Genomic DNA, 23388 nt, shown 5'->3' with positions numbered 1-23388 from the left:
CTGAGATAATTATACTGAGAAGTACAGATCATACCTTTGAAGTGGCCTGCTTTAGTTTTGCTTGTTCTACCAGGAGTTTATATGACGATCCTTTGTTACTTTGTATTTTTTCTTTTTCCATCTGTTCTACCAATGCCTTCTGCTTTGCTTTTAGTAGGTTAAGTTGCTTTATAAAACAAATAAACAACTTAATCTTTAACAATGTTAGGAAAAAATTACTATACTCACAGAATTCACACATCAAACTAATGGAACCCATATTATCTTGAAAGATGTAGTATAATTTTAACTGTTTTGTTAATTTTTTAAAAAATCATTTCAAATCCCAACTTTGAGATCTCTCCCCGTTTTCACTAAAATCTCCCTTCCCCATGGGAGTAAGAAATAACTGGAAGACTTTTATATAAACCACTAACATAATTGAGTGATACATATTTTTTAATAGAGGGGGAAAAGTTTATTTTTAATTAAATATATGGGAAAAATATTTTATTGCTTAATGTTTCTTAGTTCTGTTTTTATGGAAATCTCAAGAGTAGTACACATTTTGGTATGTCTATAATTTTTATTAAAATTGGGATTGAGATCATTGTAGTTACTTGCTACAATGTAGCTTAATAATTAACCTATATACAAATAAGAAATAATACAGAAATCTCTTGTACACTTTACCCAATTTTCTCTAACGATGACATTTTGCAAAAACTATAGGATAATATTACAAGGTATGGACATTGATAGAATTTGCCAATCTTATTTCTCCACTTTCAGTTGCACTCATTTGTGTGTGTCTGTGTATGTATTTAGTTGGATATACTTCTACATGTGTTAGTTCATGTATCCACAATAGTCAATACCAAACAATTCCACCACAAGGTTCCCTCATATCCTTTTATAACTACATCCACATTTCCCTCCTGCCCTATCTCCCCCATTCCTAAACAATGGCAATCAGCAGTCGACAACAATGAACAAACAGACCAAAGAAGAGACACAACCCTCTGTTCATAAAGACCTTACAATCTGTTGAATGTGTTCTCCATACATAGCAATGTACACAGTGTACACAGAAAGTGACATTAATGTACTAGAAAGACATGGCCAAAACTATAAATGAATAATAATTTAGTCAGTAACTTATTAAGTCTTCCTTCTCAGAGAACACTTTCTAAACTACTACTATTGACACGTTTTTGGGTTTTTTTTGTTTCTTTTTTTTTTTTTTTTGAGACAGAGTCTCCCTGTGTCGCCCAGGCTGGACTAGTGGTGTGATCTCAGCTCACTGCAACCTCTGCCTCCCAGGTTTAAGTGATTCTCCTCTCTCATCCTCCCGAATAACTGGGACTACAGGCACACGCCACCACATTGGCCAGGCCAGTCTTGATCTCCTGGCCCCAAATGATCAACCTGCCTCAGCCTCCCCAAGTGAGCCCTGCCTGACACCTGTTTTGGTATCAGGAAAAAAACATTACTAATATTATTTTTAAAAATCCACTTGGCTGTTATCTCCACAGATGAACAAAACTCTATCCTAAATTAAAACTAGCATGTACACATAATTTTAAAAACATTAACTGAGAATTTCTACAAATCAGTATTTTCAGAAAGTAGTTTCCAAAGTTCTATAATTAACGTACACAAGAAATATAATCAAGAAAAAAAATGGTTTTTAATTTCTTCTGAAACAACCAGTTTTAATTATTGTACAAATACAACTGGTTTTCACTAAGCCATTTGGCAGTAAGTTAGTAACCTGATGACCAATCACCCTGATTACTTTCGTGTATAATTCCTAGAAATAAAAACCTTCTACAAATCACAGTTACAACCATCAAAATCAGAGAAGTAATACTGACGCCTGACCACCAATTATCCCTCAGAGCACCTTTTAAGTTTTGCCAACTGTGCCAATACTGTCATTCATAATGAAGAATCAAGTAATAATATTTTACAGACAAATACTCACTGAGTGACACACTAGGTTTTGTTTTCTATCCTAATTAAATGCACTGAGCATAAACATTAAAAGATACAAATTACTACAACCTAAAATTGGTTAAAGGTTTCAAAAAGAAAAGCCAGTTGAGGACGATGCTTCTCATCATTTTTCCTGCAAAGGACTGAACTAGCTCATAGTTGAAAAACTTAGAAGTGAAAAATAAACAACTTATTGCTAAGTCTACCTTTTAAAAAAGCCCCACAAATTAAAATGTTTTTTAAATATAAAAAATAAAACAATAAAATAAATTTGAAAAGCCCAAAGCTTTCCTAACATGCCAGAGCTAATGATTTTCACATAGAATCTTCATACATCTTAAAGCAATAACAAAAATATTTTGTGGCCGGACACAGTGGCTCAGACCTATAATCCCAACACTTTGGGAGACCAAAGTAGAAGAATCACCAGAGCCAGGAGTCCGAGAGCAGACTGGGCAACAAAGCGAGACCCTATCTCTACAAGAAACAATTTACAAATTAGCCTGGCATTGCAGGCTGTAATCCCAGCTACTCGGTAAGCTGAGGCAAGAGGACTGCTTGAGCCCAGGAATTTGGAGACTGCAGTGAACTGATTGTTCCACTGTACTCCAACCTAGGTAACAGAATGAGACCCTGTCTCACAAATAAATAAATAAATACACACACACACACACACATATACACACACACACATATATATATATGAAAAAGGGAAAAAAAGGAAATGGAAAAAGAAACCAAAATTAAAACCGGAAGCTAGATAGAGGGGCAGAAGATGAATACCCTTTATCCAAAGGTCAACTAAAAGCCACTGAGAATTAAATGAAGGAAAATGGATTGAATTAAAGCAAAACAAAGGAAGAGAGGTTTTTGACTAGGCAAAAGATAATGACAACCTCATTTAGAATGGTAGTAATAAAGATGTATAACAGTAAATAGTTAAAGGAACATCAACGAAGTCTGTAAACTATATATTGTCATCGTTTTAACATTAAAGAAACTGAAGTCTCCAAAGTGTTTCCTAAGCTAAGAGCCCATTAAATGTCATACCTCGTATCTCATGGCACATCTATCTCATGCAACCTCCAAAACAATACTCTCAAACATTAAAAATTTTTAAATGTATTGACAATTACCTGTTTATGATGAACAAGCTGCTTTCTGATTTTTCTGGAATATAATCTATCAAGGCTACTGCTGCCTTTAGAAGATCTATTTAAGCTCTGAGTGTGTAGATTATTGTTAATAAAACTCCACTGATTACCTACAGGCGAAGGAAAACTTGTATTAATCATTCTGTTAAATGTGATTTTAAAGTACCTTTCCTACCCAAAAAATAAAAAACACAATTATACATGTGCCAATCATGAAAAGCAGTTTTAATAAGAAAAACATTGTAAAGAAATTGCTAGAAGATCTGACTGTATAAAGACTGGATAACTGTCAATTATCTAACGTAGACCCTAAATCATTTTAAAACCAGAGTTCCCTCTGTCTCCAATCTTTCCTTTAGATAATAGCGATTTTCCTCCACAATTAAGATTAATCTCTATACAACTTTGATGATGTCATTCAATTTTAACAACAAATACTACTATTGCCTATTTCAAACACAGATACTTTTAATCAGGGACCAAAAAAGGATACTCAATAATTTAATTAATAACTGCCAAAATAAGCTTAGATAATTCAGAACGCATAACTGCCTACCTATACTTACTCTCCTTTTTTGGAGTATGTCCAGACTATTCTGTTTCATTTAATTCAGGCCCAATATCACACTCTACCCATCTCCAATCCTAAAACATCTTTTCTTAATCCTAAAAACATGTTTTTCTCTTTACTACCTATTTATCAAGTCTTAGTTCAAGTTCTTAAAACCCTAAAACTCTTCCATCAATGTTTCCATAGTATCTACATGTATAAACAAACATACTCCCAATACTATCTGCTACATTCCAAGATTACATTACAGTTTATTTTATTTTTTTTTTTTCAAGACTGTTTCTCAGCCAGGAGCAGTAGCTCACATCTGTAATCCCAGCAATTTGGGAGGCTGAGGCACGTGGGTCACTTGAGGTCAGGAGTTCAAGATCAGCCTGGCCAACATGGTGAAATCTCGTCTCTACTAAAGATACAAAACAATTAGCCAGGCATGGTGGTACACGCCTATAATCCCAGCTACCTGGGAGGCTAAGACGGGAGAATCCTTTGAACCCAGGAGGTGGGGGTTGCCATGAGCTGAGATCATGCCACTACACTTAACCTGGGCGACAGAACGAGACAAGACTTTCTCAATATGAATGTAGTTTTATTTATGTTCATTGTATTTCTTACCTCTATATCCTACAACTGAGTAAACTATAGATATACATTATTTTTAAAAAATCACTATAAAACAAATTCCTTATACATATGAATTCCCCATCATCTTCCTAAACACAATATGCACTATAAACAACTGATTCCACTATAATATCTCAAGGGAACTTTTAAAAATACTGAGTTCCTGACAATGTACAGAATTCCAAATTTTATGGATCTCAATGGCTTACATACTAGATGTAAACTGTATGTAGGCTTATATATCTCAATGGTTTACGTACTGGATTTAGCTATCTCAAATCCTTTATCTAAAAACCCTTATTTTCAGAACAAGAATCTCTGAGGAAAAATAAAAATAAATAAAAACAAAAAGCCTTGTTAATTGGGAAGAGGGGAATAAAATAATTTTGCAGGTTGATTTAATTTTTAAATTTTTCTATGCTTCGAACCTATAAAGAAAGCTTACAACTCAAAATCTGAGAATTTCTGTATTTAAAAATAAAGGTCATTTGTAGCTAATTAGCAGATACCAATAATGCTAAATGAAATGACACATCATACTAAGAAAAAATAAGAACTCTCTGATTTCCCTTTCATAACTCATTTATATGCATGCTATTATAAAGTCTTTAAACGAGCCTAAGGGAAGACACCTTGTGAAAGTCATAACTGTATTTAGAAACTAAAAGTCATGTCCAGACAAAGGAGCTTGTCTATAAAGTTCACCAAGTATAAATGTTATCTTTAAACAGAATTGTAGTAAAGTTCATTTGTATTTTCTATAAATTACATACAGCTGGTAGCTCCAGGCCAATAGCCAGTTCTGGAACAACTGCGAAGTCACTCAAAATCCCCACCAACGTATTATTATAAACTTCTGATACCTGTCAGAAACCTCTCCCTGTCTTTACCATTCAAAGGTTTCTTTGCAGCTGCTGCTTCATCTTCCACAGTTGCCACATAATCCAGCAGCCTGGACACTAGCATAACAACCCAACTGATCATGGGAATATCTAGTACTCCTGTAGAGAGATGAGAGTAAAGGAAAAACATCCAGATGACTTTAGGATTCCTAATTAGGTCTGATACTATAAGTGAAACAAAAAAATTTATAAATCCAAAACATATCATATCATTACTAACACTAATATTTATATGTAATAAGTCTAAAAAATAGACACCAACAGCCAGAAACTGAGTAGAACATCAAATCTAATGAAAGACAAAGACTTCAAGGTATAAAAACAGATTAAGTGTAGGCTGAATCCAAAGTGTAATATATAAACTAGAAAGCAAGGTATAAGAGACTATTCTTAGACTCACAGGAACTGAAATAAAACATCTAACTCTCAGCTTTTAATTCATATAGCACTAAACTATGTTCTAATGTTTTTATTCTTACAAAAAAGGTTTGCTCAAACAAAACTCATTATTGTTGATTGGAACAAAACTGTGCCTTACAGCTTAAACTTATATCAGGGAGTTTGATTTTAGTTATAACAGTATAGGAAAAACATACTATACTAAGTGCAAATAATGAAAAGGTAATAAATTTTAAAAGTAATAACTACATAGCAGTCAATCACATGAAGGTTGCTCATTCTTAAAAGCTTACATCATAAAAATATTAAATGTGCAGCAATTAATATTAAAGTATTTCAGAGAAGGTATTTTATAAAAGCAATATTTACAGGAATACTGTTTTTACTAAAGAACACTGCTTTCTATTAATACCTTCTGTCCTCCTATGCATGGGTAACTGTGGCTGAAGAGGTGACAATAAATTATCCAAGAGATTAAGTAAGCTTTCTAATACTCCACTATTACTAAGTGATCTTTGACCAATGCAGGAAAGTAACATGAAGACCCTAAAAACAAAACAAAACAAAAAAAAAAGAGAAAATAGTAAGAATCAATTTGAGTGTTCAATTTTTAAAATAGCTTACACAGAAATTTAACAGAGTAATGACAGAATGTTTGCTTTCTTAAACCATACTATATATCAGACTGGGAAAGCAAGATTTGTATCTGGAGGTATGAAGTTAAAATTAGTTATTTTTCTAACTACTGGTTATATTTTCTAATGTTATTAACAAGAAATCAAGCACTTAGTGAATGAGAGAACTTTATTAGCCACAAACACATTTAGCATATAAAGTAACATAATCTAATAGAAATACTTATAAACAGAGATCTAGGAAGTCCACAAGTTCAATTAGAAAACTAAAGAGTAGAGTCTAATTATTACTTATTATCTTCTTCGATACACAGTGCTGGTGCCCTTCACTGGTCATTTCACAAACTCTGAGATCTGCTTCATATTCACAACTTAGTATCCACATTTCAAAGATTTCAAAAGCTGACTAGTAACTGTGAAAAGTACAAATCATTAATAACAAATACCTCCAACATTTTCCGACCTACCTATCCTGTGGAAAGATGAGAAGCTGCTCTGAATTGTACAATTCCTGAAGGACATTAGAAAGAAATTGACCCCACCATCTTTCACCACCACATAGTTGAACAAGCAGAAGACCAGTATGTAACCGTATCTTTGGGGTTCCACTGATACACAAGTGTTTAAAGAGCTCTTCACAGGCCTGGGCATGAAATGTGCTCTGCAAAACTGCAGGAACAGAGTGTCCTATTACAAGAAAGAAAACAGTAAACTTTCCTATTTAAATGTATTGTATAATATTAAAGCATGCCTAAACGCACTTTCCTCTTTTCTAGTAATCAGTAGATAATTATATTCCATTTATTTTGCAATGTATTTACTCCTTATATGTAGAAATCTGTTAGATATTTGGAGAGGGAAATATTTAGCACTTAAGTGAATTACATTTCTTGCCTATGGAGCTGGATGTATCAGATGACTGTGTCAGTGAATGTGTGAGCTTGTGTAATGATCAAAAATACCTCCTGGCTAAAAAATGATACCTTTATATTAGCAATTTATGAAAAGTTTCACTGTTGAACTTCCATGCAATACTTAATACCATGCCAGTAGCACAATGATGTGCATGTCAATAGCAGAAACCCAAAAGAAACACACAAAAATTCATTTAAGAAATATTTAAAATGACAGGGAGAAATGTATTAACCTAAAGAGACATTTCATAAATATTGACATTTTTTAAAATACCAAAATTTACAATATAAAATATTGACACAAATCCTAAAACATGCAGCGAAATCATATCAAGTATATTTCCAGCCTTTAAAATATGTAAGCCAAATACAAACCATTAGAAGCATGAAGCAGGCTGAGCAACGTGTCCAATAAATATCTGATGATAGTACGTAACTGCTCTGTGGAAGACGTCTGAATTAAATCTTCTGGATTTGATGTTTCACTCAACATCTTCCGGCTTGCACCTAGCGCCACTTTGAGTCTCTGCACTGCATTATGAGCCAAATTTAGTTGAAGCTGTAGCTGAATACAATCTTGATAAGCAGAAAAAACCCTACTGTCTTCCTCAACTGCCTTATCTGGTTTTCGTAAAAAGTACTGTGCATTGTTAGCACTGTTTAGAGGAGGAAGATCAATACTTTGCAAAAGAGATTCCAGACGATGACAAGCCAAGTTATATCTAAAAGTAAAAAATGATTGAACAAAATAATTCTTGTAATGTCCTCTTTATGTACATGTACAAATACTAAGAATTAAATCTCTTAAACCTGTTAACATACAACCATTAAAAAGAATTACCCACTTGATAGGTACTAATACATGCAGTCCATTAATTAATCACAATATTTTCATGTATTAGGTGTTACTATAACGTGCTAATCTCCTACTTCCTTTTGCTCTTATCTGTACACCTATGAAAAGATATTTCTTGACAGAATTATAAGCAAGACATTATATAAAATACAAAGTTTCAATAAGATTAAAATTTGTACTCTATACTAACCTGCACTGTATATCCTCCTGTAGAGCAACCATCATTGCTAAATGCTGGTCAATTTCTGGCTGGTTTGCAGATTCTCCCTCTCCCTTTAGAGGATCATGCATTAACTTCAGTTCACTTTCCCAAGGTAAGATGTAGGTGTGACCATAGTAAAATCCTAATGGGATTTTGGCTCTGGCATTTGTACTCCCGTAACGTCCAATGACAGTGATCTGAAATGAAAAATTATAAATATACATATATGCACATCTGCCACAATAAAAATCTGAGCAATGTATTTTAAAAGTTATATTTTTAAATTGTTTATTTTTCATAACTTGTCAGAAACATAAAAAGCATATCAATTTACTTTCTTAAAGTTCTTTACCTTCATGAATCTGCACACGGGAGGTGGTATTAAGTCATGAAGAATTAGTGAATGGGTGCTTATATCAGTTGCCACTACCAACCGCCTTCCATCCACCTCTTCTCCTAATGTCCAAATGTCAATTGACAAAGAGGCCAAGTCTCCACAAGTGGGAATCAATACATCAGTCAACAATATAGGCCTTCCAAAATCCAAGGTCACAAATCTCCTTGCTCCTATGAGAGAAAGAAGAAACAGTTGACCAAAAATATATCAATTAACCAAATGATACACTCAAAAATAGTTTGGAGCACTCATCTTAAAATATGAAATCAACTCACCAAACTACAAACAGGAAAAGTAAATGTGTAAAAATGGCCTTATCAATTGATTCAAAAATTTTCTGAAATACATGTCTGTGTTAGTTTTGAACCCCAAGACTTAAGTAGAAAATTAAGAGTAGCTGGGCACAGTGGCCGGTGCCTGTAGTCCCAGCTACTGGGGACCTGAGACAGGAGAATTGCTTGAGCCGAGGAGTTCCAGGCTGCAATACATTAGACTGCTACTGCGCCTGTGAAGAGCCACTGTACTCCATACTGGGCAATACAGTGAAACCCTGGTCTCTCTTTTTTTTTTTTTTTGAGACAGAGTCTCGCTGTCACCCAGGCTGGAGTGCAGTGGTGCGATCTTGGCTCACTGCAAGCTCTGCCTCCTGGGTTCACACCTTTCTCCTGCCTCAGCCTCCCAAGTAGCTGGGACTACAGGTGCCTGTCACCACGCCCAGCTGATTTTTTGTATTTTTAGTAGAGACGGGGTTTCACCGAATTAGCCAGGATGGTCTCGATCTCCTGACCTCGTGATCCACCCACCTTGGCCTCCCAAAGTGCCGGGATTACAGGCGTGAGCCACCGCACCCGGCCACCCCTCTTTAAAAAACAAAAACAAACAACAAAACAAAGCAAAAAAAAACAAGAGTAAGACTGTTACTGTTACAGTTAAGGCAATCAACAAACAAGCTTCTTTAAAACATTAGAGTTTTTAAAAATTAAATCAGCAAATGCAGTATATTACTTAATTTTGTAAAGGATGAATCTACTCTTCTTTCAGCCATTGGCAACTTTTTTCTCAATTTCACAACTAGATGCATTTAAATACCAAACAGTATTACTTGATTTAGTTTCCTTAAGCCCTGCTTAACTTCCTGTGAAGTTGCATACTGCATTCATTGGGGTTTAGATGCAAAGTGAAAGCAGGACTACAATCATATATAATCAAACTACCACTGAAAAAGGCCTTGGGAAGGTCCTCTAATGGATCTCAAACAATGCTTTTTCCCAGTATAGACGTATTCCAGTCTCTTCAGCTCAATGCCAGATGAAACAGGTGAAGAAAAAGCAGATTTGCATCCCTCATTTCACCCACATTACAAGAGTAAGTTCAATTAGTAGAACAGAAGGCAGATCATTAATAATGTCATAATTCCTTTTCTTCTTTCTTGTGTTGGAGTGGGTCAGCTAGTAACCTTACCAGCTACATTTTATAGTGAAGGAAAACAACTAAATTAAACTTCTAGGAATAGTGCTATTCTCGACGGAGCTAGTTTAAAAGAAAACAAGGCAGTTACTAATACTTCCCTAAAAAGAAAAATTATTAAAAACAAAGAAAGAATATAGTTATCCTCCTCAGGAGGCTTATGTACTGCAGTCATTGCTATGTATAAAAAACCAAACTACAGTGTAAACAACCGCTCATCTCCCATAAGACTGCAGAATAACAAATTTCCCCTCTGAATGTCATCAACACTAATGTTGTTACCAATGAATGATTAGTTGGGCAGAAAATACCATAAGACTTTTATTTTAGCTTTCAAACTCCTTCTTAAAAAGAGGAAACAACCACATTGCAATAACACAAATATTATTTAATTCTTCATATAATGATACATGCTACAGTGTATACTATAACCTTATTACTTCCTTGAGGATCTTCTTGAACTCTACTGCTGCTAAGCCACAAAAATGTTTGTGGTAGTTAAAACCAACTTTTTTAAGAGAAAAACTGCCTACAGTTTATTCACAAATATGTTGCAATTGAAAGCATCTATCCCAATCTCAGTTCTTTAGCATATAAGCAGAAAACAAACTTAGGTAACATTCAAACTATTCAGAGCCTACGCTATGTTATTATTCTTATTCAGTTATTATAGTAAGCAGTAGTTCTGTTTGCTCTTCTCAAGAAAGAGTTCTACTATAAGAAGGCTAGTTTTAGGAATACTTTGAGTGTAATTTCTAGTATAATGGTGATTTGGCCAACTACAATGAATTATTTATGTCAATAATACATCAGCAGTCAAGATTCATAAACAGATCAAATCCACTACCCAACAGCACTCTTTATGCAATTTGGTGGGCACAAAACTTGAACATGTAAGTGCTTATCTTGATAAAATGTACTTACCGAAGAGGAAATGCGATTTGCAAAACAAAACAAAACAAAAATCAAACTGAAGAATAATGAGTCTTAAAAAGGCTGGCAGTCTAAGCAAAAAAAAAAAAAAGAAAGAAAGAAATATTTTAAGAAAGTGAAGATTACCTGAATGCATTCGCTCTATAATAATGGACTGGTGAGGCGGAGGTTGAAGAAAATGTGAAGCATGAGAAATTGCAAGGGCTAGACCAGAACCAAGTGGATTCTAGAGCGGGGGGAAAAAAAAAAGTCTAACTTTATACTGATATTACTATAGTTCTATAAAAACTACTAACCATAATATCAAATTAATAAGTTTCTTCTCTTAATGCATGTACTGTAATATTTTATAAAAGAAAATAATTTGATACATCAAGTTGGTATTAAAAATTTTGCCTTCTAAAGTTAGAGTATATTTCAAGATATTTTTAAATGTCTAAGCCAACACCTATTTAAAACATAATTTACCATTCTGGACTTGTTGGAATTTTTGTTATGTGCAGCAAGATTGACTGCTGGGGGATCAATGACTGAGCCTGGGAAAAGCTGTGCAAGTTCGGCATTAATCACAACGGAAACTGCTTCATTGGGTGGAGTGAGTGGTGGAGTCATAAAAAGAGGTGTTGTTTTTGGAGTGGGTGGAATAACATCAGATGGATGAATGAAGAATCCAGGGGCAGCCACTGGGTTGGAAGGCACAGAGTTGTGAACAGGACCTACTGCTGATGCTGCTGCAGCTGCTGCAGCTGTTGTCTGATGTAACTTGGCTTCCAGCTTTGCTTTCTGCAAAAGAAGTAAAAGCAACATATATAGACTAATCCTGCCTACCTAAATTGTAGCAGAATACCACATGGGCATATATTATGAAGATAAACATGATTAAATTGATCATACTTAAAGATGAAATTAAATCAAAACTGGACTCAATATAAATGGATCATTGCTTTGCTATGTACACTTTAAATATTTAACACAAAACTTCCTGTGTTATTTGGGAACTAGGACTCTTTCAAGGTAGTGGTGAAAAGGAAACACAACAATTAAATATAAATAAGGAATATCTGCTCAAAACAAAATATTTTAAGGAGGTGAATTCTCAGGTTGACTAATGTAATACAATTTGTCACCTGAAATTGCCACAGATTTCACTTAAACCAGCGGTCCTCAACTTTTTTGACACCAGGGACCAGTTTCATGGAAGACAATTTTTCCACAGATGCAGGGAGATGTGGCGGAGGCACAGGCGACTGGTTTTGGGATGAAACTCTTCCACCTCAGATCATCAGGCATTAGAGTCTCATAAGGAGCATGCAACCTAGATCCCTCACACGCACGTTTCACAATAAGGTTCATGCTCCTATGAGAATCAAATGCCCTTGCTGATCTAAAAGGAGATGGAACTCAGGTAGTGCTCGCTTGCCCACCGCTCACATCTTGCTGTGCGGCCCAGTTCCTCAAAGGCCATTTATTGGTACTGGTCTGTGGCCCAGGGATTGGAAACCCCTAACTTAAGCCACAATAAAATTTATAAAGCATCTGTCATTATTTGTGAATTTTAAGTCACATTAATTTAACTGTTCTATAAAATTTTGTTTTAGGAACTATACTCCATGTAAATAGTAACTAGTAACTGTACATATTCTTTGATCGAGTGTTTAGAGAACGGATTTACTTCAACACTGCACAAAAAATATCAATCATATTCCCTCAAATATGTATCAAATAAGATGTATTCATACAATGTCAACCAACTTAAATATCACAAAGACTTTACCTCAATTTTTGTTGAAAATGATTAGCTCAGATCAGTCAACCTACATTTCTTTATGAAAATAATGGTCATTTTTAAAGTACTTTTTCAGCTTTTGAAGTTTAGAGACAGCATGAACAAAGAGCCAAATAGTCTCCAACCTGTTGCTGAAGCTTCAAAAGCTGCTGCTGTTTCTCTTGCAGCACCTGTAGCTGTTGCTCGGCTGAAGCCATTGCATGAGAGAGAGACTGCAAAGCTACCTGGGCTGCTGAACTCAGGGCTGTCGAGGCTTCCCCAACTGTCCCAGATGATAGTCCACCTACTGCAGGAGTAACCCCGAAGGAACTCACTGGCATAAGACAAGGGGTAAAAACAAAAACAAAAAACACCAGGATGAAGAAAAGGTTAAAGAGAAAACATGTTCAAATATTTTGGCACTATCTGGAAAGTATAAATAAGGAAACATTAATGGTAAAATAAAGTATATTGATAATACTATCACTAAAGATCTAGGAAATCCAGGAATGACTTTTTTTTTGAGACAGGGTCTCACTCTGTTGCTCAGGCTGGAGTGCAGTGGCGTGATCTTGGTTCACTGCAACCTCCACCTCTGGGTTCAAGAGATTCTTGTGCCTCAGCCTCCTGAGTAGCTGGGATTACAGGCATGCACCACCATGCTGGGCTAATTTTTGTATGTTTGGTAGAGATGGGGTCTGCCATATTGGCCAGGCTGGTCTGGAACTCCTGGCCTCAAGTGATCCACTAGCCTTGGCCTCCCAAAGGCTGGGATTACAGGTGTGAGCCACCACGCCCAGCCCAGCAATGAGGAATGACTTCTTAAAGCAAAGCAAAATCAGAGACAGTATACTTTTGAGTTTGCAAATATTTTTGTTACAGTGATCATTCAAAATGAAAGTAATCTTATTACACAATTTGAGCATAAGAAATAAATTTGCTTTACTAAGTTTTCTTACTGCAACAACACACCCCACTTCACCTACCAAAAGGACCCAAAAGCCCTTCAAATATAAGATCTTCATTTAAAAACAGATGAAAATGACACTTCCTCATTGTAAAGCATATCCTATACAGAGACAAGGCCTACACAGAATAAGCTACCCAGAATACCAAATGTTTTACACACACAGTAAAACTAGCACACACTTCTACCCATGAACATTATCAGTAATAAAGACTCAATGAAACCCTACAAGAGATTTCTTTGATTTTCCATTTCATTGTTATTCAAACAACATTATACATAATTCTTTCTGCATTGTTTTCCAATATTTATGAGAAATATATTGGAAAAGCTGGGATAAAAACTTCATTTCACAACTTAATCCAGTATGTCAGCACAAAACAAAAGGTAGGTGCCAAGTTTAATAACAGCATAAATATTTTTAACAGGCCTTACTACAAACTCACAATGGGGGGAAAGCTAACTGCTATAAGAATAGCAAATATTTCGTATGCATTACCATGTGGCATTGTTTTAAAGAATAACTACAATTCACTTTATGGGCAAATTTATGGCCCAGGCATCACGATTCCCTTTTTTTTTTTTTCTTTGCTGATTAAGTAAAGAAGGCTCAGAGAAATTACCCTGTAAACTCATAGTAGTAGAACTAGAAACAGAACCAAAGTGTATGTAAAGCCAAAGCCAATGAAGGGCATAGTGTTAAGCATGGAAGCTACATCAATTTATTTAATCTTGGCAAGAGAAAAGTATTAAGTACTAACTAAGCAAAGTTTTGTTGCTATTATTATACGTATGAGGTACTAAAATAATCCCATTTTCTACATAATAAAACTAAAGCTGAGGGAAGTAATTTGCTCACAGGTAGTGGATAAAGGGGAAAATCCAGGCACTCTAACAGCCTATCTCTTTAAAAGCAAACAAGGGCTATATTGTGCCAGAATTCCAATAAAATTAAAAAATAAGCTAAAATAAACAACATACCAATAACAAAAACTGTACATATCCTCTCATAATTAAATTTCCTTATGTAAAAAAACAAAACCACCACTCATTACAATGCAGTCATACTGTGCCCTTCATTTACCCAATACTAATTATAAGCTTGGTCAAAGACAGTGCAATTGGCTGGGCATGGTGGCTCACGCCTGTAATCCTAACACTTTGGGAGGCTGAGGCAGGTGGATCACTTGAGGTAAGGAGTTCAAGACCAGCTTGGTCAACATGGTGAGACCTGTCTCTACTAAACACACACACACACACACACACACACACACACACACACACACACACACAAGCCAAGCATGGTGGCACAGGCCTGTAAGCCCAGCTACTCAGGAGGCCGAGGCATGAGAAACACTTGAACTCAGGAGGTGTAGGTTGCAGTGAGCTGAGATACTGCCACTGCACTCCAGTCTGGGTGATGGAGGGGGAGGGGGGGGGAGGGGAGGGCAGAGTAGAGCAATTGCATCTCATAGAATATGTGTGGTCCCAAAATAAAATTCATCTGCTCCTTCAAATGTTCCACACCAAATCAACAGTTATTAATTCTAACAGTCAAGGGGAAACTGTTAGACTTGCTAAATCATTCATACCATGCTTGTATTTTGGGGTAATACACGTGGTTTTTAATACTGTGAACATTTACATTTAACTGATTTTAAAATCTAATGCCCAAATAATACAGGGAAAACCAAGTGAATCCCTACAAACAAACAGAAGATGTAAACAATCCAAGGAAAAATAAGCCATCCTGATACTATAGAACTAATCAGAAATCTTTTGCACAATCCGAGTTTTCAATATCCTTTCTATTTTTATACTGCAAAGGGCCTCAAAAACTCTAGTTATAAAAAAAATAGGGCTCAGCCAGGTGCGGTGGCTGATGCCTGCAATCCCAGCACTTTGGGAAGCCAAGACGGGCAGATCACCTGAGGTCAGGAATTCGAGAACAGCCTGACCAACATGGTAAAACCCTGTCTCTACTAAAAATACAAAAATTAGTAGGGTGTGGTGGCGGGCACCTGTAATCCCAGCTACTCGGGAGGCTGAGGCAGGAGAATCACTTGAACCCAGAAGGCAGAGGTTACAGTGAGCCAAAATTGTGCCACTTCACTCCAGTTTGGCAACAGAGTGAGACTCCGTCTCAAAAAATATATGTATATATATATATATATACACACACACACACACACACACATATATATATATATATATGATCAAGACAAAGATGAGTACTACTATTACCATTTCTGTTCAACAACATATAGGAAGACCTAGAAAGCACAATATAACACAAGGAAAAACCAATAATAAAATGATTAAAAAGAAAAAAGTAAAACTATTAATAGATGACATGATTGCAACATATTAAAAATTCTCTAAGAAACTACCAACTATCTACAAACTTTTAAAATAATATAGCACTGTCACCAGATGTGACAGTAACATATACAAACCAATTATAGTTTTATACACTAATAACAAATGAATGGAATGTAACATTAAAAGGAAGATCGCTTATAACAATATAACAATTAAATACATAACTAAGAATCTAAAAAAAAAACAAAAATGTATAACTATGTTGAAAACCAGAAAGCATAACCAAGAGAAATCAAAGACCTAAATATATTATAGAATATATACCGCCAGTGTGTATTCTGGATCACAGAAAAAAAAACACACACACAAGTGTTAATGCATTTAAAAGCTCAATATTAAGATGCCAACTCTCCTAAACTGATTTACATATAGACCCTAAATTTTAACAAGTATTTTGTGTAGAAATTGACAAACTAAATCTAAAATTCAAACAGAAATACAAAAGACCTAGAATAGCAACAACAATCTTTTTAAGAAAAAGAATATTCGTAGGTTGTACTCGTAGGTACATACCCAAGAGAACCGAAAACACACATTGACCAAAAAAACAAAACAAAACAAAATAAAAAAACCTATCCAAAAATGTTCACAGCAGCATTAGACGTAACAGCCAAAAAGAAGAAATCACCGAAATATTCACCCATAGATGAATGCCTAAACAAAATGGAATATTCAGCCAGAAAAATGAGTAACGTACTGACACAGGCTAAATGGATGAAACTCCAATCTACTGGTTGCCGGGAGATTGGAAGGGTTTGGGGAGAATGGGAGAAAACGCTAATGGATGAAGAGTTTCTTTCTGTAGTGATGGAAATGTTCTAGAATTAGATAGTGGTGATAACTGCATAACATTTTGAGTTTTATTTTTTAAAAAAATTAGAAAATCAATTTTTAGATTTTTACTATCAGATATAAACACTTAATATAAAGTTACACTAAGATAACAGAGGCTGGGCACAGTGGCTCACACCTGTAATCCCAGTACTTCGGGAGGCCAAGGCGGGCAAATCACTTGAGGTCAGGAGTTCAAGACCAGCTGAGCCAACATGGCAAAACCCCATCTACGCTAACCATCCAAAAATTCACTGATGGTGGTGCATGTCTATAATCCCAACTATCAGGAGGCTGAGGTGGGAGAATCACTTGAGCCCAGGAGGGGAGGCTGCAGTGAGCTACGATTGAGCCACTGCACTTCAACCTGGGCTACAGAGCATCTCACTCTGTATCAAACAAAAAAAAAAAGAAGGCAATACAGTATTAACAAAAGACCAAATAAATGACCAATGAAACAGAAACAGACCCATATATACATGAGATACTTACTACAGAGGCAACACTACAGTAAAGTGGGAGCAGAGTAGTTTTCCCATAAATGATTAGATAGTAGAAGATAGAACAAGTATAAAAAAAAAAGATGGATTAGAAGAAAATATCCATAATTAACTAAGGAGACATAAAACAATTGAAAATTCTATCAGTTATGATGATGAGATATAGCGTATATAAAAATGAAGGCTCAAAAAGACAGGAGACAAAATGGAGCAGAAGCAATATTTAAAGAGTTAAGTGGCTATTTCTCTAAAGCTATGAAATATATCAGTTAAAACTTCAGGAAGCTATCAACTTAAGATTCAAGAAGTCCTATCAATCTGAAGCGGAATAACCACACATGAAACCACATGTAGGAACATCACAGAAAAATTCTGAAAGCAAAAAAGGGGGAGAAGGGCAATCTCAGAAAGTTTGAGAAACGACCTTTAAAAAGCAATAATAAGACTGACAGATGACTTCTAACAAATACAATCTAAGCTAAAAGACAAGGAAAGATTACCTTTAAATCACTAGTAAAAATAACTAGTAACTTAGAATCCCTATAGAATTCTTTATTATATTAAGTTTAATCATGTATTGAAAATCAGATGACACCGCAAAACTGATTATGTTAATTTAACTGATTACAACACTGGTTTCATAATAAATTATAATTAATTTAGGTAATTATGATCAGATATTAGATCTGTTTTGAAGTATTTTGGCAAAGAAAAAAAGAATAGCCAAATGTGAAAAAATAACAATGATATTGGAATTTGGATAATGGCTATGCTGCTTGTTCATTCGAGTATTCATAAAACTTTGAACTTTTTCCCAAAAAAACCTAATTGAATGTGTCATCAGTAAATAAGTACAAAAAGAGATATTAAGAGTATTTTTCAGACCTAAGAAAAATCATACCAGATAAAAGCTCAAAGACAAAGGAATAAAAAGCAATGAGAATGGAATTACGAGGTAAATTCAAGTGAATACTGAATATAAAAAATTATAATAATGTATTATGGGAATTCATATATACTTCTGGAATCCAGACTATATATTCTGGATTATGGGAATTAATTATGTATTATGGAAAAAACCATATACTCTGGAATCAGAGTAAATACTGTGATCTCAATGATATAATTACTAAAAGAATGGTTCAAGAATAAAACAGAAAAACTGACCAATAAAAAATATAACAAACCCTAAAAACAGAAAAGGAAGAAAAAGAAGCATGTAACCAACCATCAGGACAATGAGAAATAGAACAGTACATATAAAAAATCATGGCAGACTTAAACAGGAATATATCACTAATGACATTAAACGTAACTGAATTAAACTCTCCCACTGAAAGACAAAAGTATCAGGCTGGATTTTTAATAAATCCAACTACATGCCACTTATACAAAGTATATCTAAAACATAAGGAAACACTGAAAAGTTGAGAGTAAAAAGATGGAAAAATATATACCATACAAACAGCAGTCAAAGAAGGCTGGTGTTAACTAAGCAAACATCAGACGAGGTAAATCCTAGGAGAAACAGCAAACTTAAAGATAAAAAGATAACTCATGCCAGGTGCAGTGGTGTGTGCCTGCAATCCCAGGTACTTGCAAGACAGGGGCAAGAGGGGCATTTGAGCCCAAGACCAGCCTGGGCAACACAGCAAGACCCAATCTCAAAAAATAATAATAAAAGATAATTCATAATGATAGAAGAAATTTCCAAGAATTCACAACCATTCTAAATTTATATGATGGTCTCAAAATGTATAAAAATTGATGACAAAAAATAAACAAATCTACCATTTTTTTAACATACTGGCCTCATTAACTAAAAAACAAACAGGTAAAATAACCAATAAAGATAGAGAATCTGAAGAACACAATAAGCAAACTTGACCAAAAGGACATATAGAGTACACTTCACCAACAAGTGCAGAGTTAACATTATTAAGTATGGATGGAATATTTATAGAATTTGACCCTCTACAATTCTCAACAAATTTGCAAGATCAATAATCTGAGTATTTGACTCCACAGCATTTAAATAGGAACCAACAGCAAAAAGATTACTTACTGAAGCTGAATATATGAATACCCTATGACAGTGAATCAACTTCTACATTCCTATTCGAAAGTATATCCATCAGTACTACTAGCTCCACAATGAAACAACTCAAATGTTTATCAGCAGTATACAAACCAATAGTGGACGCATAAATTTTGTTTTATTCGGACAACAGAGTTCTAAACAGCAACGAAAAAGAACCAACTGTCTATACGCAATGATATAGATTAATGTCATAATCATAGGATTGAAAAGAAGGCCGACCAAATATACATATATGTGCAATTCTATGTTATACAGACCTTACTCAATCACTATTCAAGAAAGCATCATTAAGTGGTTATTCATAGAAATCAACAAAAACCAAGAAGTAACTACTCTAAAAGGATGATGTTTAGCTTCTGGAGAAAATGAGGAAGAAATAAATGGAAGTGGTCATGAAGACACCCTTTGGGGTGCTAGAAATGTTCTTTCTTTACTTATCAGTCGTCACATAGACAATGTGTACCATGACAAACTACTGAGCTGTGCAATTATTTTCTGCACTTTTCCGCATAGGTATTATATTAATATTAACATGTTTCAAAAAAGTAAACAGGAAGTTGAGAGACTACAATCATCTTTCAGCTCCTTATAATCACTAGTCAGCACTTTGCCTTAACATTTAATAAAAATCTCTCTTTAGGCAGTTTCATTTTGGGTGAAATAAAGAGGTGGTGGCATATATATACACAGACTACCTCTGTAAAGACAAGAAACTGGTTCCATTGCTTGCTTTGCAGGGGGAGAAATGGGTGGGGAGTGTGGAGAAATACTTCTTCAAACCTAACCTTTTATCTTTTAAAAATTATGTGCCTTCTAAAAGCATTACTTACGCAAACACATGAATTTTCTTAAAATAAAATAAAAATCCAGGATACTTAATTTCTTTTTCTTTCTGAGATAGAGTCTCACTCTGTCACCCAGGCTAGAGTGCAGTAGCACAATCTCAGTTGACTGCAACCTCCACCTCCCAAGTTCAAGCAATTCTTGTGCCTCAGCCTCCCAAGTAGCTGGGACTACAGGCACCTGCCACCACACCCAGTCATAATTGTTGTATTTTTAGTAGAGATGGGGTTTCACCATGTTGACCAGGCTTGTCTCAAACCAGGATACTTAATTTTTTTTTTTTTTTTTTTTAAGACGAATCTTGCTATTTGCCCAGGCTGGAGTGCAGTGGCGCAATTTTGTCATGGCATGTTTCTATTCTAATGTAAATGTAAAAGTTTCTACAAAATAACTCTATATTCCAAGAAAACAAATATAAATTAATTTTGACCTTTCTAGAATCACCATATAAAGGAAATATAAGGTTTTTATCTAAAAAGCTCATATTCACTACACAAACTGTGAATTTCACATAGTAGTTACCTCCACAATTGGATACATAAGGCAATTCCTAACAAAAAGACACTCAAATAAAGAACTGATAAATTCCTTTTAAAACCTCTTGCTATTCTGAAACCAGCTAAGATTAAATTTTTCATGACTTTTGTAGCAAACCATTTTTGCTTTTTGTTAAAACTGTTGAGGAGACTAAAATGGTACCCAATTACACAAAACCATCAACAGAAGAATCACGTTAAGACAATATTCAAACCCTTCAGTGACTAATATAGACATAAAATCATAAACCAATCTTCTTAATTGAAAGACTTCTATTATTCATACTGCAATAGAAGTAACTCTAAATAAACACCGATCTTCCTACGTGAGGAGGAAAAAAAATCACAGAAAACAAGAAAGAAAATAAACAAGTTTCCACTGATTGACGGTCAAAAACTTAATCTTTAAGTGAAGGTATTTAACACACCAAGAACATCACATATTCAACAAACCCAAAGAGTACCTCATCACATATTCAAGGTAGTTTTAAACTAGTTCGAAAAACAGTATTCCCTCTTTACTCATATCAACCTTCTCAAAAACATCATTCCATAGTAGAAAACATGTAGTCTATTTTTACTCTTCCACTTCCACCATATTTGATATTTTTCAAATTAAAAAATTTCTGAAAGTGCATACACATAAAAACAGAATGATTTAAGACAGTGTTCTAAGTGGGTACAAGGAGAAAAAAAACCTATGAACTGACTTAGCAAAGAATATAAAACAATTTCTATTTCCCCCAAATGTCTCTCCCACAAATAAATTTCCACTTAACATAACAGCAATGAAAATTACATAATTAGAACTAATATTTAAATACATAAATATCACTTTATTACTGCATAAAGTATATAATAAAAGAAGGTATATACCAGTAAACGTACTTGCATCATCCCTTTCTATTCTGGTTCCATCACTAGTTGACACACAAGTAAAGTGCAGAGGTTCAACTTCCAAAAGTCCAGTGAGAGATGTGAAACTACCCTCAGCAGCTGTGCAACTACTGACCTTTCCATTTCCTAATGGCAAAAGACAAGTTTTATAATATGTGAAGATAATTTTTAAAAAGCAATAGTCATAACAATAATTACAGCTGCAACTTCAATTTTAATTAGAACATACAAATACACAACTCTTACACAGTGCTTGAATCACGGGCATGGTATTAAGAAAACTGACAAAACAGCAGACACCAGTTCCCCTGCTACAAAAGCAGATTTGGATAAAAGCAACTTAGTAGCCCTTCACATTAACAGAAACATGAGTGGTAGTTTCCTATAACATGAAACTTATATTTAGTAACAAGTGATTTCAATTTCAAATGGGGTGAAAAAAGTAGTAAATCAGCTACTGACATTAGCTATCACATATGTAAAATCAGAATACATTCTATGATGTCAACTGCATAAGACATAAAACAAAGGACGATCATTTCAAAATATTAACAAGATTTATACATTGTTTCTTGTATTTTGTTCATATTATCAGTTTTATAGAATAAGGCACACTACTTCATAGTCACAAAAATAGTTTAAGCTAGCATAAGTAGTTTTTAAAAGAAAAAACCATGTAGCCACAACTATATGACCAATAAAACCACAGCAAGAAGACTGGAGGGAAGAACACAAATGAATTCACAAGGACTGTGTATGTAGTTTGGGAAGACAAGGATTATATTCACTACTCTCCAATTTTTTTTTTGAAATTAGCACTCATATAAACAGAATTCACAGATGAAAAGAATGGGGAGATATAAAAACTGTCATTAACAGCTGAAGGATTGTCAAATACAAGAATAAACTATCATAACCTTGTTTTCCAATGTCTTATTGGGGGTCAGCATAGGGCCTTACACGTGTTCCGAAAAATGCTTATTGCACACTTACTTATTACAAGAATTGGGAAACCGAAGAGTAAAAGGATAAGTCCCAGTCCTCATGAAGACTATATTCTATGTTAGTGATTATTAGGAATTAACGCAACTTTTTTTTTAAGCTGCAAGGTTTTACTTAAGAGAAATTTAAAGGACTTGTAAGTCAAGGGGCAATCAATACTAAGTCATGGGATAACAAAATGCTTCTCTGATGAAATGAAGGCATTCATGGGAAGAATAAGAGAGTTTTATATATTTGTTCCCTTGAAGTGGGAGAAAAGCCATGCAGAAAGAACATGAGTGAAATCCCCACAGTAAAGAAACATGGCACATTTAAGGAACTGAAAGAACAATATGGCTAGAGGGAACAGTTCTCAATTCTAAGATCCCTCTACATATCTTTAAAATATTAAGAACCCTGAAGAGCTCTTGTTTTCATTGTTTTACTGGTACTTACCATTGTAGAAATTTTAAGATGTGAAATTTAAATATTAATTCATTTAATAATAAACGCATTAAATGTTAAAATAGCATAATTTGATGAAAAATAACTGTTCT

At 34.6% G+C, this 23388-nt stretch overlaps 1 protein-coding gene across 3 annotated transcripts in view; it reads right to left on the bottom strand.

Annotated features, from left to right (window-relative positions):
- BIRC6 (baculoviral IAP repeat containing 6) overlaps positions 1-23388 on the bottom strand; it is a 256735-nt gene that overhangs the window by 143693 nt on the left and 89654 nt on the right. The window contains exons 23-34 of one of the 3 annotated variants that reach the window (XM_025353535.1): positions 21842-21976; positions 12940-13127; positions 11497-11811; positions 11155-11254; positions 8584-8798; positions 8220-8428; positions 7549-7895; positions 6727-6946; positions 6037-6170; positions 5214-5324; positions 3114-3241; positions 35-166 (exon numbers count right to left, since the gene is read on the bottom strand). In XM_025353535.1, the coding sequence (XP_025209320.1) occupies positions 35-166; positions 3114-3241; positions 5214-5324; positions 6037-6170; positions 6727-6946; positions 7549-7895; positions 8220-8428; positions 8584-8798; positions 11155-11254; positions 11497-11811; positions 12940-13127; positions 21842-21976 (2234 nt within the window). Of the gene's footprint in view, positions 1-34; positions 167-3113; positions 3242-5186; positions 5325-6036; positions 6171-6726; positions 6947-7548; positions 7896-8219; positions 8429-8583; positions 8799-11154; positions 11255-11496; positions 11812-12939; positions 13128-21829; positions 21977-23388 lie in introns of all 3 variants that reach the window. The other 2 variants (XM_025353532.1, XM_025353533.1) reach the window with 2 other exon arrangements.

This window comes from Theropithecus gelada, chromosome 13 (genome assembly GCF_003255815.1).
Source record: "Theropithecus gelada isolate Dixy chromosome 13, Tgel_1.0, whole genome shotgun sequence".
In the NCBI taxonomy this organism is placed as follows: domain Eukaryota; kingdom Metazoa; phylum Chordata; class Mammalia; order Primates; family Cercopithecidae; genus Theropithecus; species Theropithecus gelada.
Note: the sequence above shows the minus strand (reverse complement) of the source record. Positions and strands in the feature narration are given on the sequence as shown.